Genomic DNA, 16,121 nt, shown 5'->3' on the forward strand with positions numbered 1-16,121 from the left:
TTTAGTGGTCGTTTGGTGGAGTAGTGGTACTTGGGTAATTGATTGGCTTAACGTGAATTGTTAGTAAAAACAGTAAATATTAAAATTTTTATATGAATATGACATTTCTTGGACCATTCCCAAGCGCCACATATTAAGCTTAAACGACTGGAAAATAAAATGTGAAGTAGGCTTTTCTTTCAGTGACTTTTTGTTATATTTGTTGTCCTACGTATGGGCCCAAATAGCCAGCTCGTACTTTATAGCTGATTTAGGGCTGTTTAACGAAAAATCGTTCCGATGTCGTACTTTGTGGCTGATCAAGAGATAGACGGTACTTTGCGGAACTATGGAGCTTTTTAACAGGCACATGGTACTCTTTGGAACTTTGCGGCTGATTAGCACTATGTGTAGGGTTCATGATAGAACTTTAAGGCTTGTTAAGAGTGTGTATCGAACTTGGTGGAACTTTATAGCTTTTTAATGCATGGCATCGGTACAAGGTGGATCTTGTCAAAGTGTCAAAGAGAGACGCCGTCAATCATCTCATTGCTGCTGTACAAGTTAGATAAGTTAATTAAAGAAGGAATATTGAGTGAAGTGATTGTGAATTATCAGTAAATTGTGTAAAATTTTTTTTGTAATTCATCAATACAAAAGTTTTAAAAATATACATATGTGTTTAAACGAAACAAATCTTGTTGTTTATTTCATCGATGACGCTTGCTTGAAAATAAAACACACAGAAAAATAATCCCTGGAATCGTGGCATAAGGAAGCTGCTTAGGCGCTGTTTAAAAGACCCACATAGAACTTTGATGCTGTTTATCTACTGCAAAAGGCGAATTAGAGCAGCGATCTTTAGCGTGCCAAAATGAGCTGCTTAAGCAATTCTGGCTATTTGGGGCTTCACCCCAAATAGCCAGCTCGTACTTTATAGCTGATTTAAGGCTGTTTAACGAAAAATCGTTCCGATATCGTACTTTGTGGCTGATTAAGAGATAGACGGTACTTTGCGGAACTAAGGAGCTTTTTAACAGGCACATGGTACTCTTTGGAACTTTGTGGCTGATTAGCACTACCCAAATAGCCAGAATTGCTTAAGCAGCTCATTTTGGCACGCTAAAGATCGCTGCTCTAATTCGCCTTTTGCAGTAGATAAACAGCATCAAAGTTCTATGTGGGTCTTTCAAACAGCGCCTAAGCAGCTTCCTTATGCCGCGATGCCAGGGATTATTTTTCTTTGTGTTTTATTTTCAAGCAAGCGTCATCGATGAAATAAACAACAAGATTTGTTTCGTTTAAACACATATTTATATTTTTAAATCTTTTGTATTGATGAATTACACAAAATTTTACACAATTTACTGATAATTCACAATCACTTCACTCAATATTCATTCTTGTGCAGCAGCAATGAGATTATTGCCGGCGTCGGTCTTTGACACTTTGACAAGAGCCATCTCGTACCGATGTCATGCATTAAAAAGCTATAAAGTTCCACCAAGTTCATTACCCTTTCTTAACAAGCCTTCAAGATCCATCATGAACCCTACACATAGTGCTAATCAGCCGCAAAGTTCCAAAGAGTACCATGTGCCTGTTAAAAAGCTCCATAGTTCCGCAAAGTACCGTCTATCTCTTAATCAGCCACAAAGTACGACATCGGAACAATTTTTCGTTAAACAGCCTCAAATCAGCTATAGAGCTCAAGCTGGTTATTTGGGTATGTGTAGGGTTCATGGTGAAACTTGAAGGCTTGTTAAGAGAGGGTACCGAACTTGGTGGAACTTTATAGCTTTTTAATGCATGACATCGGTACGAGATGGCTCTTGTCAAAGTGTCAAAGACGGACGCCGGCAATAATCTCATTGCTGTTGCACAAGTTAGATTCGTTAATTGAAGAATGAATATTGAGTGAAGTGATTGTGAATTGTCAGTAAATTGTGTAAAATTTTGTGTAATTCATCAATACAAAAGATAAAAACCCAAATGCCACTAATCCACTAAACGACCACTAAACGGCTTCTAAACGCCTCAAATTCTCTACCTAAACGGAATATAGAAAGACTTCGTTTAGCAGACGGCAAACGACTCATGCATTCTAAAAATAGCAAAAAAGCTGGTGGCGCCATCTGTTTGTGGGATACCCAACCTGTGGAGCTTCCTCGCTTGGAGGAGAGCTTTCTCATTTCCTCTGTACTGTTGTATGGTTTCGCATTGAAGTTATGCATCGCTAGAACTAGAACGGCGATACGATTGTTTAAATACTAAACTCCAACGGAAACCACCAGTACTGAAGCAAGTGAGATTTGAGTAATGGTCGTTGGTGTTGATACCCACGTATCTGACCACACGACCATTCATATAGATTTTTGCTCAGAAAGTTAGAAGGCTATATAGGTCATTATAAGATGAAACTTGTCGAAACACATTGCAAGAAAAGGATAGCAATATAATGATGAGTTGTAATACGCCATCTATTGATCAAACCAATGAAGCTGTGAAGCTTTCATTTTTTTCCTATGGATATTCAATTTTCCAGTCGTTTAAGCTTAATCTGTGGCGCTTGGGAAAATATACATATGTGTTTAAACGAAACAAATCTTGTTGTTTATTTCATCGATGACGCTTGCTTGAAAATAAAACACAAAGAAAAATAATCCCTGGCATCGCGGCATAAGGAAGCTGCTTAGGCGCTGTTTGAAAGACCCACATAGAACTTTGATGCTGTTTATCTACTGCAAAAGGCGAATTAGAGCAGCGATCTTTAGCGTGCCAAAATGAGCTGCTTAAGCTACTCTGGCTATTTGGGACCGCTGCTATAAAAACGTTGGCTTCCTCCATACACGTTCTTTCTCGTCCTTAACGTTTCAACACCGACACGCGCATTTCCGTCCGGCTTAACCAATACACTCTCTTCTCCAACAACTCTCAACCGAGTAAAAACTATTTTAACGTCTCTCTCGATTTCACCGTTCCGCGGCTTAATGAAAAATACTTAAATTAGAATTAGAATAAACCCAAGTGCCACAAATCCACTAAACGACCACTAAACGGCTTCTAAACGCCTCAAATTCTCTACCTAAACGGAATATAGAAAGACTTCGTTTAGCAGACGGCAAACGACTCATGCATTCTAAAAATAGCAAAAAAGCTGGTGGCGCCATCTGTTTGTGGGATACCCAACCTGTGGAGCTTCCTCGCTTGGAGGAGAGCTTTCTCATTTCCTCTGTACTGTTGTATGGTTTCGCATTGAAGTTATGCATCGCTAGAACTAGAACAGCGATACGATTGTTTAAATACTAAACTCCAACGGAACCTACCAGTACTGAAGCAAGTGAGATTTGAGAAATGGTCGTTGGTGTTGATACCCACGTATCTGACCACACGACCATTCATATAGATTTTTGCTCAGAAAGTTAGAAGGCTACCCAAATAGCCAGCTCGTACTTTATAGCTGATTTGGGGCTGTTTAACGAAAAATCGGTCCGATGTCGTACTTTGTGACTGATTAAGAGACGAAACGGTACTTGGTGGAACCATAAAGCTTTTTAACAAGCACACGGTACTCTTTGGAACTTTGCGGCTGATTAGCACTATGTGTAGGGTTGATGATAGAACCTTTAGGCTTATTAAGAGTGTGTACCGAACTTGGTGGAACTTTATAGCTATTTAATGCATGGCATCGGTTCAAGGTGGCTCTTGTCAAAGTGTCAAAGACAGACGCCGTCAATCATCTCGTTGCTGCTGTACAAGTTAGATAAATTAATTGAAGAAAGAATGTTGAGTGGAGTGATTGTGATTTTTTATTAAACTGTGTAAAATTATGTGAAATTCAAGAGCTTTTGGAGTTTTAAAATAAACAAGCACATAACAAAACACAAATCGTGTTGTTTATTTCATTGATGATGCCTTGCTTGAAAATAAATCGCAAACAAAAATAATCCCTGGCACCGTGGCATAAGGAAGCTGCTTAGGCGCTGTTTGAAAGATCCACCTGGAACTTTGATGCTATTTATCTACTGCAAAAGGCGAATTAGAGCAGCGATCTTTAGCGTGCCAAAATGAGCTGCTTAAGCAATTTTGGCTATTTGGGTATATAGGTCATTATAAGATGAAACTTGTCGAAACACATTGCAAGAAAAGGATAGCAATATAATGATGAGTATATTACAATACGCCATCTGTTGATCAAACCAATGAAGCTGTGAAGCTTTCATTTTTTTCCTATGGATATTCAATTTTCCAGTCGTTTAAGCTTAATCTGTGGCGCTTGGAAATCGAACTCCTGTGGAACGTAGTTCGCAAAGCGTGTTGGGTATTATTAAAAAAAAAAAAAGTAGAGACCAAATTTGTGGCGCCCGTAAAGACTGAAAGCTTGAGACCTCGTTACACCCCATTTAGGAGTCTTTTAGTGGATCTGTGGTGCTTGGAAAAACATCGTACAGGAAAAATGGATTTAGAATAAATTATTGTTTTATTATTCGTCATATAAAACAACTTCCAGCCGATTATGACACCGAGCAGCTTCGACTTCGGCTTCAGACACTAGAAGACTCCGAATCCTGCCGACGATTCCGAAATGTTCGGAATCTGCACTCATCACTACTCCGAACAATAGAAAATAAATGTCAGCTCAGCGCCATATAGTCGAGTTTTGTCCATTGGGAATTGCCTCACACTTCTCCCACTCGCACCTAAACACTTCCACGAACGAACCGAAACGTCAAACGACGTGGTGTGCTAGCCTGCCTTGAACTTGATGCAATTTTTCGTCCTCCTGCGCACACCATTGGAAATGCGAGAGCACTGCGGCCGATTGTAATCAAAAAGTGTGTTTTTATAAGTTGTGTTTCCCTACAAAGTGTTGTGTTTTGCAGGTGAGTAAATAGAGTAGAACAATATTTATTGGTTTACCCCGTGTGCAGCGATTGCAAATGTCCACGAGGTTAAGTTTTGCGCAGGAAGCCGGGTGTTTTTTTTCCCCTAGCTCTTCTAGTCTACAGCTTTCGAGTATCTCCCCAAAAAGCGATAAGCATGGGTGCACTCGTGGCCGCATGAAAGCGATAAGCGAGAAGAGAGGTTTTCTTAACAAGAATATTCTTAAGCAGAATACGCAGATAATGCGTGCGTGTATCACATTATGCAAGCTAGATTTAGGAGAGCCGTTTCGTGCCACTTCCTCATCAGACGGCTGAGTGACACACCGCATGACGACACACGAATTCTATTCGCGTACTTCCTCTAATTGAGTGTACTTGATCGTTTTTTTTTCTCTTTTTTTGGCAACCATCGGTATATTTATGAATCTTCACGCAAGCTAGACGGTACTCTGAGCAGAGACGATGGTGACCGAGACGATCAAGGAAGAGCCGGTTGGTGCCGGTGCGGAAGCGACATCGAAGAAGGCCGCGAAAAAGGCAGCCAAAGATGCGGAGAAGGCGGCAAAGGTAGGCAATGGGTTGGCGGTGTTGGCTCACCTTGCTGGAAATGTTGCACTAGCATTGCATCATTGCCGGTTGATAGGGAGTGCGCATGTAATAATTTCGAACTCATTCCCCACCCCCCCCCTCTCTCTCTCTTCAATCACAGAAAGCGGAACATAAGGCAGCGGCAGCGGCTGCCGCCGGTACGGGGGGAGCGGGCGCTGACGACACCGGTGCCGACGGTGTCGACCAATCGGCAGGTCGGTATGGTACGATGCCGATGATACAGAGTGCCGAAAAGCGTGCCGAGCGAGTGTTTGTCAACGTGTCCGATCTCTCCCACTGCCAGAAGGATGCGCTGGTGTGGGTACGGGGTCGGGTGCACACGTCCCGCTGCAAGGGCAAACAGTGCTTCCTGGTGCTGCGCCAGCAGAGCAGCACCGTGCAGTGCCTACTGGCCGTGAACGAGCAGGTGTCGAAGCAGATGGTCAAGTTTTCCGGCAGCATACCGCGCGAAAGCATCATCGATCTGAAGGCGAAGGTGGTGCCGGTGGAGCAGCGGATCGAATCGTGCACCGAGCAGACGCTCGAGCTGCACGTGCTGGAGCTGTTCCTGCTGTCGGCGGCCAAGGCGCAGCTGCCGCTACAGATCGAGGACGCGTCGCGGCCAGAAAAGTCGGACGATCCGGAAGCGCTCAAGATTCGCGTCAACCAGGACACGCGGCTAGACAATCGCGTGCTGGATCTGCGCACACCGGCCAACCAGGCCATCTTCCGGCTGGAGGCCGGCGTCTGCAAGTTGTTCCGCGACGTGCTGACGGCGAAGGGGTTCACCGAAATACACACGCCGAAGATCATTTCGGCGGCCAGCGAGGGAGGCGCGAACGTGTTTACGGTTAGCTATTTTAAAGGTACGTGTATGCGCGCACCGTTTGTTTGTACGATTGTTTCTAAAGTTATTAATAAGCTTTTTTGTGGTACATTTCACAGATTCCGCTTACTTGGCCCAGTCGCCACAGCTATACAAACAGATGGCGATCGCAGCCGACTTCGACAAGGTGTTTACGGTGGGGGCCGTGTTCCGGGCGGAAGATTCCAACACTCACCGGCACTTGACCGAGTTCGTCGGGCTGGATCTGGAGATGGCATTCAAGTACCACTACCACGAAGTGCTCGACACGATCGGCAACACGTTCACGGAAATGTTTAAAGGATTACGCGACCAGTACGTGTAGCAAGCGCGCGCGCCGAATGTTCCGACGCGGTCTGCCTGTTGACGTGTTAATCCGTTCTTTTCTTTTCTTTTACAGCTACGCGAAAGAGATCGCCGCCGTCGGGCAGCAGTACAATGTGGAACCGTTCAAGTTCCTGGAGCCGCCGCTGAAGCTCGAGTTCGCGCAGGCCGTCGCGATGCTGCGCGAGGCGGGCGTGCAGATGGACGACGAGGAGGATCTCTCCACGCCGAGCGAGAAGCTGCTCGGCCGGCTGGTGAAGGCAAAGTACGACACCGACTTTTACATCCTGGACAAGTTCCCGCTGGCGGTGCGCCCGTTCTACACGATGCCGGATCCGGCGAACGCGAAGTACTCCAACTCGTACGACATGTTTATGCGCGGGGAGGAAATACTGTCCGGCGCGCAGCGAATACACGATCCCGAGTATCTGATCGAGCGGGCCAAGCTGCACGGTATCGACCTGTCGAAGATTGCCGCGTACATCGACGCATTCCGGTACGGGTGTCCGCCGCACGCCGGCGGCGGCATCGGCATGGAGCGGGTCGTGATGCTCTACCTCGGGCTGGACAACATCCGCAAAACGTCCATGTTCCCGCGCGACCCGAAGCGATTAACACCCTAGGGTGGTGGTGGTGATTCGTCGTCGACAAAAGCGCACACATTCGGCAGTGCAAAGAGAATTGGAAACCCCCGTTTGCTGTTACTTAAAAGACAGACACAAAAAAAACGCGCCTGAGGGTGAATTGGCTTGGATAAGAATATCGAAAACGACTGATTGGCAAAACAGGCAAACAATGCAACCACGAATGTTAAGAAATAAAAAAGGAACAGGAGGCAATAAACCTGCACCATTAACTTACACAGCCTTAAATGAAGAAGGTGCTTCGCTGAAGCAAGTGCCCTCCCCCTAGAAGGGATGAAAGTTTGAAAACAACAACAATCCTAAAGCACAGCAGCGCATGCTTTGTTTTGAAACTAATCACCTACGGGTTACTAACATCAACATAGTCGGCATGGCTGTGTTGGTGAGCAGTAATGCAGTACAGCTAGCCATGTACGTACATGCGCCGTCCGCATGCTTATGTACCCCGCATAGTGCATTAAAGGACGCCAAACAACAGGTGCCCATTACCACCATCCCTCCCTTACACACCTAAGTACGACAAGAGGGCCATGGGAATTCTGTAGTTTAGTATTAGTCCATAGGCATGCGTATGTGTGTGTAGTCCACATAGAATGACAAGCATCAACCCGCACACTAATGCAAACTCCAGCTAACACCAATCAAATGTGTTTGTGTGTGAGTGTGTGTTGGGGGTTTTGGGGTGTAGCGCGATAAGGTTTTGGATGGGGAGTGGTGAGGCTTAATCAAAACAAAAACCCTTCTGGGAGAAAGGATGTACCATATCATCGTCCTCACGGCATAACCGGTCGCGTGCTCAAGCGAACCGGATGTTCCTCTCGGTTAATAGGAGATTGTGTCAATCGTGAGCCAAGGGTGGATATATTACGACAAGGTGTCACTGTTACTTGTGACTGCTGGTGGTTGCTGTGTTTTGTGTGCTCCTAGTGTGCCCCTTTTTTTCTTCTAGTGATGTGATAAGATAGGAAAGAGCATAGCAAGTGTAGAGCAACAACACTCCAATTAGCAACAGCTCTCTTAGGTCGACAAGCAGTAGATAGAAGAAATTTGTGTGCCAATAGGTGTGTAATAATCTATCGTGCTATTTTATCTACACTTCTTGCCTGTGCAATGAGTGCTGCCAAGACGACCATTCTTCAAAAATTAACTGCTCACACGAGCGACGTGACGTCGCTCGATTTCTACGGTAATGCGCTGCTGGTGACGGGGTCAAGGTAAGACGCCGCCGGATCGATCATTATGCATTAGGGTGCAATTATTTTTACCATTTCCCCCTCCCCTCATTTTCCAACTTAACCCTGGGACGGTTATCCCAATGTCTCCCATGACTCCCATGCTAATGAATGCTCGAAAAATATGGCAACGCTCGCTCACAAGCTGATGCCATTCGTGTATCAATGATGCACCGAGGATCGATCGGCTGTTCTCATCGACTTCGGGGTTTAATTATTCATCATTTGCTTTCGAACCGTTAGAATCGATATTTTTGCCATTTTTCCCGCCAACCCATGCGAACCCACCCCACCACCCGGGAAGGTGGTGCAGGTGGTAATGAGGTAAGGTGTGCAATGGACACGCTGACCGCCTTTGTTTCGACTGTTTGCTTAACACAGTAGGCTGGCACAGTAATGCTTTCCTTGCAGAGTGATCTGATGCATAAACGTGGCAAAAAACTGCAAAATAATGTAGAAGAAAGATAGCACAAACTAATCAAAACAAAGAAAAATTAGATTTAATCATTTCTGTTAGCTTACTTGCTGTGTAAAAAGTTTAAAGTAACATTATCGAGCGAATCAACTTCAATGGGTTTCCAATTGTCACACACCCGATAACCATCTAGAAAGGTCCGAGCTTTTACCGGTGATGATGAGTTATGGCCTCGGGTGGTGCACATTAGGATCATTACCGTTTCCACCTTGCTGTCCTCCTTCCCACTGTGTCGTCTGTATTAGTGATGTGCTCTTTGGCGCCCACCAACGACTCCGATCCGACTCTGGCTATTGTTAGTCCGATTTCGACTTCGTCAAAATCTGAACCACTAATTCCACCTCGAGTTCCACCCCGGAGTCTTTTGAAGTCGTTTGGAGTCGTTCGGAGATGGCCGGAGTCGTTCGGAGATGGACGGAGTCGTCCGGAGTAGGCCGAAACGACTACAGACGACTCCAGACGACTCGGGGCAACTCCGGGAGTTTCCGAACGACACCGTATAATGCTGGGCGGACCTACCTTCCGGAGTCGATTCCGAAATTATTCGTCGGATCGGAGTCGACTGCGTATTTTTGCCAACTTTACGCATCACTAGTCTGTATGTGCTTGTGAGCTTTTTTAAAAAATAAGTGCCCTGGGACGTCGCAATTGCTCATGACTAATGCATTTTCGTTTTATTTTACTCCCTCTCCCCCCGATACAGTGACAAAACGGTGCGGGTGTGGCGTTGGGTGGCGGGTAGCGGCTACCGGGAAGAACCATTCTCGCCCCTGCTCGGCCACCGGTACGGAGTGACGAGTGTACGCGTGTCGCCGAAGGTAAGAGAATCAGTAGATGCAGTTCACAGAAACACGTTTAGGTACTGGCGCTCCGTTGGGTACTGCTCCTCGAGCAGCCGGTACCGGTACGAGTACCGGTTGCGCTTCTCGACCGCACCAAGCTCGTGGTACGTCCGCGCCAGGTACACGTACACATCCTTCGCCTTGCTGTAGCATTCGAGCTTTTCGAACATTTCGACCGCTTCCTCGAACGTTGGCAGCATGGTCGTGAGTTGCTGCAGTTGTGCCGTGGTGGCAGTCTCCTCCTCCTCCCCATCTGTCGCCCCGTGTCGCTCCATCTCGACGAGCGTACGGGCAAACAGGAACAGTGCACGGGCCCGATCGTAAAGCGGCCCGTTGGCAAGGATCGTCTCCAGGCCGGCTTTCAGCGCAGCGAACGCTTGCTTCGGTGCGTGCAGGTGCGTCAGCAGCAGGTACGCAAGGTGCAGATTCACCAGCGCCTCCTCGTACTGTAGGTGATACTTTTGGGCGTACATTTGGGCGGCGTTCAGCTGGTTGAACGCTTTCGCCTGCCCGCTGTGGATGTGCACGTTGGCGGACAGTAGCAGCGCGCGGATGCGCATCAGCGGGGCCAGCGCTTCGTCCGCCAGCAGCTGGGCGAGGAATGTTTCCGCCGTGCCAAAGTCCTGCCTGCACAGCGCGACGTGCGCGAACTGGAGCAGGGCCAGGTGCGGGTCGTACGAGTGCAGGTGCTGACATTCGGCGTTCGCTTCGGCAAACCGACCACGGTAGAGGGCACGCAGCACACTGACGTAATGGTCGGTTAGGTGCCAGTCGCGGGACTGCGGGTACCGCGGGAACCGTTGCTTGGCGTGCTGGAGTACTACGAGCGCGTGCCCAAACTCGCCCAGATGTGCCAGCCGTACGACCAGCGCACAGAGCACCTGGCAGATGCCGTTCCCGTTGTACGTTTTGTCGAGCGATTTCAGCTCGACGTTAAGCAGCAGCTGGGCGCAGAGTGATGCCTGCTCGTGCTTGCCGTACACCGTCCAGAGTGCGGTCCGTTCCGCAATGCCGGTCGCGACCAGGTCCATCATCGAGCGCTGACAGTTGAGCAGATCGTTTACCATCAGCAGCCCGAACAGCTCCGATGGGCGGCGGCCCGCAATCGACCCTTGCCGCAGGTGGGACAGGATGTGCAGCGAGGTGGCATGGAAGAGACTGCCGCTGGTGGTTTTGTCCGGCAGCGGCATACAGTGGCCCTCCAGGTGGGACAGCCAGGCGTGGGCCAGCTGCAAACAGGTCGGGTCGCCGTTTTCCTGCGCCAGCATGACGCACTCGCGCAAACAGGCCCGGGCCAGCCGCGGGTGCCCGAACTCGGCGTGCAGGATGGCCAGGTTTAGGCTGGAGTACTGGTAGTCCTTCCCTTCCGATGCGCCCGCTGAGGTGGCCGGCGGTGGTGCACCGGCCGACGGGGTGCGATCGAACACGCGCTGCAGCGCATGCACCGCACCGAAGAACTCGCGCACCCGCACGTTGTTCATGTAGCTGAGAAAGTAGGCCTGCGAACAGTACGGCCGGTCGTGGATGATTTCGTTCAGCCGCTTCTGCAGCTCCTTCGGCGGCAGTGCCTTCGCTTCGTTCTCCTTCAGCAGGGCGCTCTGCTGGGCGATGAACAGCTCCGACTGTTTGACCGACCACTTGGCCGAGTGCGATCCATGGTCGGAGGGTTCGATCGGGGTGTACTGGTTTGGCGGCGGCTGCCGGAAACTATCGCAGTCGGGGTAGTTCGCATCCGGTCCCGGCTCGAGCCGGATCGCGTGCATGCCCTTGTCGTAGTACGCAATCGTGGCCAGGTACAGGTCCTTCATCTCGTGAAAGCTCATCCGGTCCATCGTGACGAACACTTTGCGCAGGTACAGGCCCACGATGCCGATCTGAAAGCTGGCCGTATTGTCCATGATGAGCTTGTCGATTTCGTTGTACAGATCGAACATCACATCGATGCCGACCGTTTTTAGCAGCTTCATCAGCTTCTTAAACTCCTCCAGATGCACCGGATGGACGCCGTACTCCGGGGAGAGCAGCAGCCCGTACAGCTCCTTGTACGGCAGGTCGGGGTACTGGATCAGCTTCAGCAGCAGCATGCAGAACCGCTTCCGGTCGCCCGCACTCACCTCGATCTGGTGCGGCTGCTCGGCGTGCGCCTGCCCGTCGGTGACCGTTTTCTTTAGCCGCAGGTACTCCTGGATCAGAAACACGACAATCATTTTGTGCGGCGTCAGTACGTCCATCTTGCCGGCGGTCTGGTTTGGCAGCCAGAAGCACACATTTTCCGAGTCTTTTTTGCTCATGTTGACACGGTGGAGGAGATATGGTGTTTTTGGCGCGATACAAAGGGGTGCTGCGGAGGTACGGTACTTTCTGATGTGTTGATAATGGTTTCACTGAAACAGTTTACGGGCTAAGAGGTGTGCCCGTCGGGTTTGAACCATCGGGGACACGCCAATAAGCACAAAAAAAAAACGATAACAAAACCTCCCGGGCGGGTTGGAGTGCGCACCGTTGCGTTGGAAACCGGCGTTTGTTTTGTGTTGTGACGTTTGGCGCGATTGCGCTTGACGGCAATGACAGCTGGCAAAGGGCTTCTTGCAATACAGCCAGGTTAGGCCAGGCAAATTTGAATTTTGAAAGAGTGGATTGAAAAACTGATTTTGATTGTTACTTTTTTTTTTTAATTTCTTTCATGCATTCAAGATTCTTTCAGCAAACGGTTGCTAAAATATTGGAAACAAGCGGCGCTATTTGAATGGCGGCCAACAAGCAACATCGTGGCCAAATTGTATCTCTCGGAGTTAAATTTACGCACAAATTAACAAATGTTAATTGTGTATTAAACAAACTATTACCCAAGTGCCACAACTCTACGAAACGACCACTAAGCGGGTTCTAAAGGACTCAAGCTTTCAACCTAAACGGAAAATAGAAAGACTTCGTTTAGCAGACGGCAAATGACTCATGCATTCTAAAAATAGCAAAAACTGGTGGCGACATCTGTTTGTGGGATACCCAACCAGAGGAACTTCCTCGCTTGGAGGAGAGCTTTCTCATTTCCTCTGTACTGTTATATGGTTTCGCATTGAAGTTATGAATCGCTTGAACAAGAACGGCGATACGATTGTTTAAATACTAAACTCCAATGGAAACCACCAGCACTGAAGCAAGTGAGATTTGAGTAATGGTCGTTGGTGTTGATACCCACGTATCTGACCACACGACCATTCATATAGATTTTTGCTCAGAAAGTTAGAAGGCTATATAGGACATGATTAGATGAAACTTGTCGAAACATATTGCAAGAAAAGGACAGCAATATAATGATGAAGTGTAACCCGGCGCTCTAGCACCAATCAAACACGACATCGAACATGAAAAATGTATGGGATTTGACATGTTTGTCTTGTTTGCTTGTTTGTGTCTGACAGTGCACCTCCATATGATTATATGGGTTTGTTCGAGTCGGATGTCGTGTTCGATTGGTGCCATAGCGCAGCCTAATACGCCATCTATTGTGCAAACTAATGAAGCTAGGGAGCTTTCGTTTTTTTCTATGGATATTAGATTTTCAAGTCTTTTAAGCTTAATCTGTGGCGCTTGGAAAACTACTAACCAAGTGCCGCAACTCCACTAAACGACCAATAATCGGGGTTCTATGAACGGCTCAAGCTCTCAAACTAAAAGGAATCTAAAAATGCTTCGTTAGCAGACGGAAAACGACTGATGCATTCTAAAAACATAAAAAAGCTGGTGGCGCCATCTGTTGATTTCTTAACGGAGCTTTCTTTGTTTTGAGAGCTTTTTCATTCCCTCTGTACTGTTGTATGGTTTCGCATTGAAGCTATGCATAGCTAAAACTAAAACGGCGATACGATAGCTTAAATACTAAACTCCAATCGAAACCACAAGCACTGAAGCAAGTGAGATTTGAATAATGGTCGTTGGTGTTGATACCCACGTATTATCTTATTACCATACGACAATTCTTTTAGACATTATTACTCGGAATATTTGAAGGGTATATAGGCCATGATTAGATATTAAGTTAGGCGAAACATATTGATATTGCACGAAAAGGAAAATTATATACTTACTTTATCCAGCGCTACAGCCGCTTTTTGTGGTCTTGGTCTGTCTAAGGAGTGTCCGAAACCGCTAACGGTCTCGCGTCTTTGTCTACCAATCCATTATCCCGGCAAGGCGGACGCCTCCCCGCCATCGTCCCACCTCAATTTGGGCCTACCACGCTTCCTCTGCCCTTGTGAACGGCCTAAAAAGACTTTTCCTAGAAAGACTACCCTACAAATAACGCCACACTTTCTTCACAGGGAGCCGTGCTTGCATCCGCTTCCGTCGACGGTACAGTGATACTGTGGAATCTGAGCAATGGCCAAATTTCAAATGTGATCAATCAGGAGGGCGGCGAAGCGATCCGGGCATGCATCTTCAGCCCGAACGGATCGACGATCGTCAGCTCGGACGACAGTGGTTCGATTTGCATCTGGGGACAGGATAAAAGCCTGAAGGGGTACGGTTTTGTATGGCAATTTTGCGTGTGCACTTCTAACTGACAATCTCTCTCGTTTTCCAGCCATGTAAAGGTACACGATGAGGCGGTTCATACGATGGCGTTTTCAAGCGACTCGGACATCCTGCTGACCGCATGCACGTTGGGCAATGTGAGACTGTATGCTGTTGAAAATGATTTTGCTGGTACGTTCACTGCAGGTCATGGCGTTGTGCATTTATTAATAAATTGTGTCTCTTTCTTCGCAGGAGATCTCTCGTCGGCAGACTGTTCGATCGATGCCGCACATGATATGGGAGTGCTGTCGGCGGATTTTTGTAAAATTGTCCACACAGATCGTAAGTTCGCTTGATAAAGCTAGAGTTTCAAGGTCACAATTCCAATGTACCTCTTCTTCTCTTCCCTCAACACCACCGATCAGCAACCGACAAATGTTCGCTAATTTACACAGTCGCTACGTGCGGCACGGACCATTACATCAAAATCTGGAGAATCTTCTTTATGCCAAGCAACATCGACCGAAGCCGCCGATCGCGGCTCATTCCCACCAGCCCCCAGGAACACTTTGCCGGCCAGTCGACCATCTACAGTACCGAGGTGATGAATGCTAGCTGCGTGCAAACCATATCGGCCCACGGTAGCTCCGTCACCTGCGTACGGTAAGTCCCGCTCTAGCGGTAAGGCATTGAAAGGATTTTCCTACAATGGGGGCGCTGTTTTTTTTCCCCTGCGGGTCTTGGAGCTGTAGGTTCAACCCAACCGGGACGCTACTATTTTCCTGCAGCCTGGACAAGACGATCAAAATCTGGAACCAGCAGGGCACGTGCCTCAAGACACTGTCGGAGCACCTGCGGTACGTCAACTGTTTGGCAATCAATAGCGATTCGTCGGTGATCGCTTCGGGGTCGAACGATCGCACGATCGTGGTGTGGGATTTGACCGGCCGGCTAAGCGTCGGCTCGCACATAACCGGCATACGCTCGCTGCTGTTCTCGTTGGCGGTGAAGACGTCCGAGATACCGCTCGAGTTTATCTGTCCGATCACGCACGAGCTGATGAAGGATCCGGTCTACGCGGAAGGTAGAGTTTTCTTTGAAAGGGCTTTTTTTTCTACGAAATTGGAATATTAATTTAAGATTTCTTTATTGTTCACTTTCCCCACATCTCAGACGGTTTCACGTACGAACGGTCCGCAATTAGGGAATGGTTTTCCCGCGAGAAAGCCGTCTCGCCAATGACCAACCTGGAACTGTCGACAGACGAGCTGGTGGAAAATGGCAAACTGAAGCAGCAGATCGAGGACTACATGCGGTCGCTCGACGTCGAATCGGGAGCCGGGATGAACAATTCCTGAATCATCGTACCAACACCAACCAACTTCATACCAACACCAGCATTGTAGCATTTGTGCCTTAGCTATATAATCATTTCGAGTTTTGCTAAGCAAAGACAGGTTGTAAACACACGTGACCCACACACGTTTGCTGTTGGAATGTAATTTTTATTGTAAAATTTCTCGTATTTGCTATATAAAAATGTTACTATCATCGATTGCACACTGCAGCACATTATGTGTTGTTTTTTTCTCTAATGGTTAAAAAGGCAGCAATCGATAAAGCACCTGCAGTACAGTGTCCTACTCTTTGCTATCTCTCTCTCTCTCTCTCTCGCTTTCTCTCTGTGCCCCTCATGAGGGGGCGATCCAGTGCCGCGTTGTGCGATAAGATGTGCGATAGAGCGACTCTCGATACCTATTGCGCCACG

The 16,121-nt window shown here is 47.8% G+C and overlaps 3 protein-coding genes across 4 annotated transcripts; 2 read left to right on the top strand and 1 right to left on the bottom strand.

Moving 5' to 3' along the window:
* Positions 1–4,684: 4,684 nt before the first annotated feature.
* LOC121592453 (aspartate--tRNA ligase, cytoplasmic) lies at positions 4,685–7,498 on the top strand. Of its 2 annotated transcripts, none has more exons than XM_041913902.1 (5): positions 4,685–4,862; positions 5,303–5,432; positions 5,575–6,319; positions 6,399–6,633; positions 6,719–7,498. In XM_041913902.1, exons 2-5 carry the CDS (start codon positions 5,328–5,330, stop codon positions 7,263–7,265), a joined length of 1,632 nt encoding a protein of 543 aa, XP_041769836.1. In that variant the 5' UTR covers positions 4,685–4,862; positions 5,303–5,327; the 3' UTR covers positions 7,266–7,498. The 2 variants fall into 2 exon arrangements, with proteins under 2 accessions (XP_041769836.1, XP_041769835.1); XM_041913901.1 differs by having other exon boundaries at positions 4,686–4,862; positions 5,307–5,432.
* Positions 7,499–7,597: 99 nt separating this feature from the next.
* Positions 7,598–15,920, top strand: LOC121592454 (WD repeat, SAM and U-box domain-containing protein 1-like). The gene is made up of 8 exons (XM_041913903.1): positions 7,598–8,500; positions 9,697–9,811; positions 14,158–14,357; positions 14,421–14,542; positions 14,606–14,695; positions 14,779–15,016; positions 15,106–15,437; positions 15,527–15,920. The coding sequence occupies exons 1-8, from the start codon at positions 8,397–8,399 to the stop codon at positions 15,709–15,711; spliced, it is 1,386 nt and encodes a 461-aa protein (XP_041769837.1). The 5' UTR covers positions 7,598–8,396; the 3' UTR covers positions 15,712–15,920.
* LOC121592452 (anaphase-promoting complex subunit 5) lies at positions 9,642–12,363 on the bottom strand. The gene has a single exon (XM_041913899.1). It carries the CDS (start codon positions 12,124–12,126, stop codon positions 9,835–9,837), a length of 2,292 nt encoding a protein of 763 aa, XP_041769833.1. The 5' UTR covers positions 12,127–12,363; the 3' UTR covers positions 9,642–9,834.
* Positions 15,921–16,121: the final 201 nt, after the last annotated feature.

This window comes from Anopheles merus, chromosome 2L (genome assembly GCF_017562075.2).
Source record: "Anopheles merus strain MAF chromosome 2L, AmerM5.1, whole genome shotgun sequence".
NCBI lineage: Eukaryota > Metazoa > Arthropoda > Insecta > Diptera > Culicidae > Anopheles > Anopheles merus.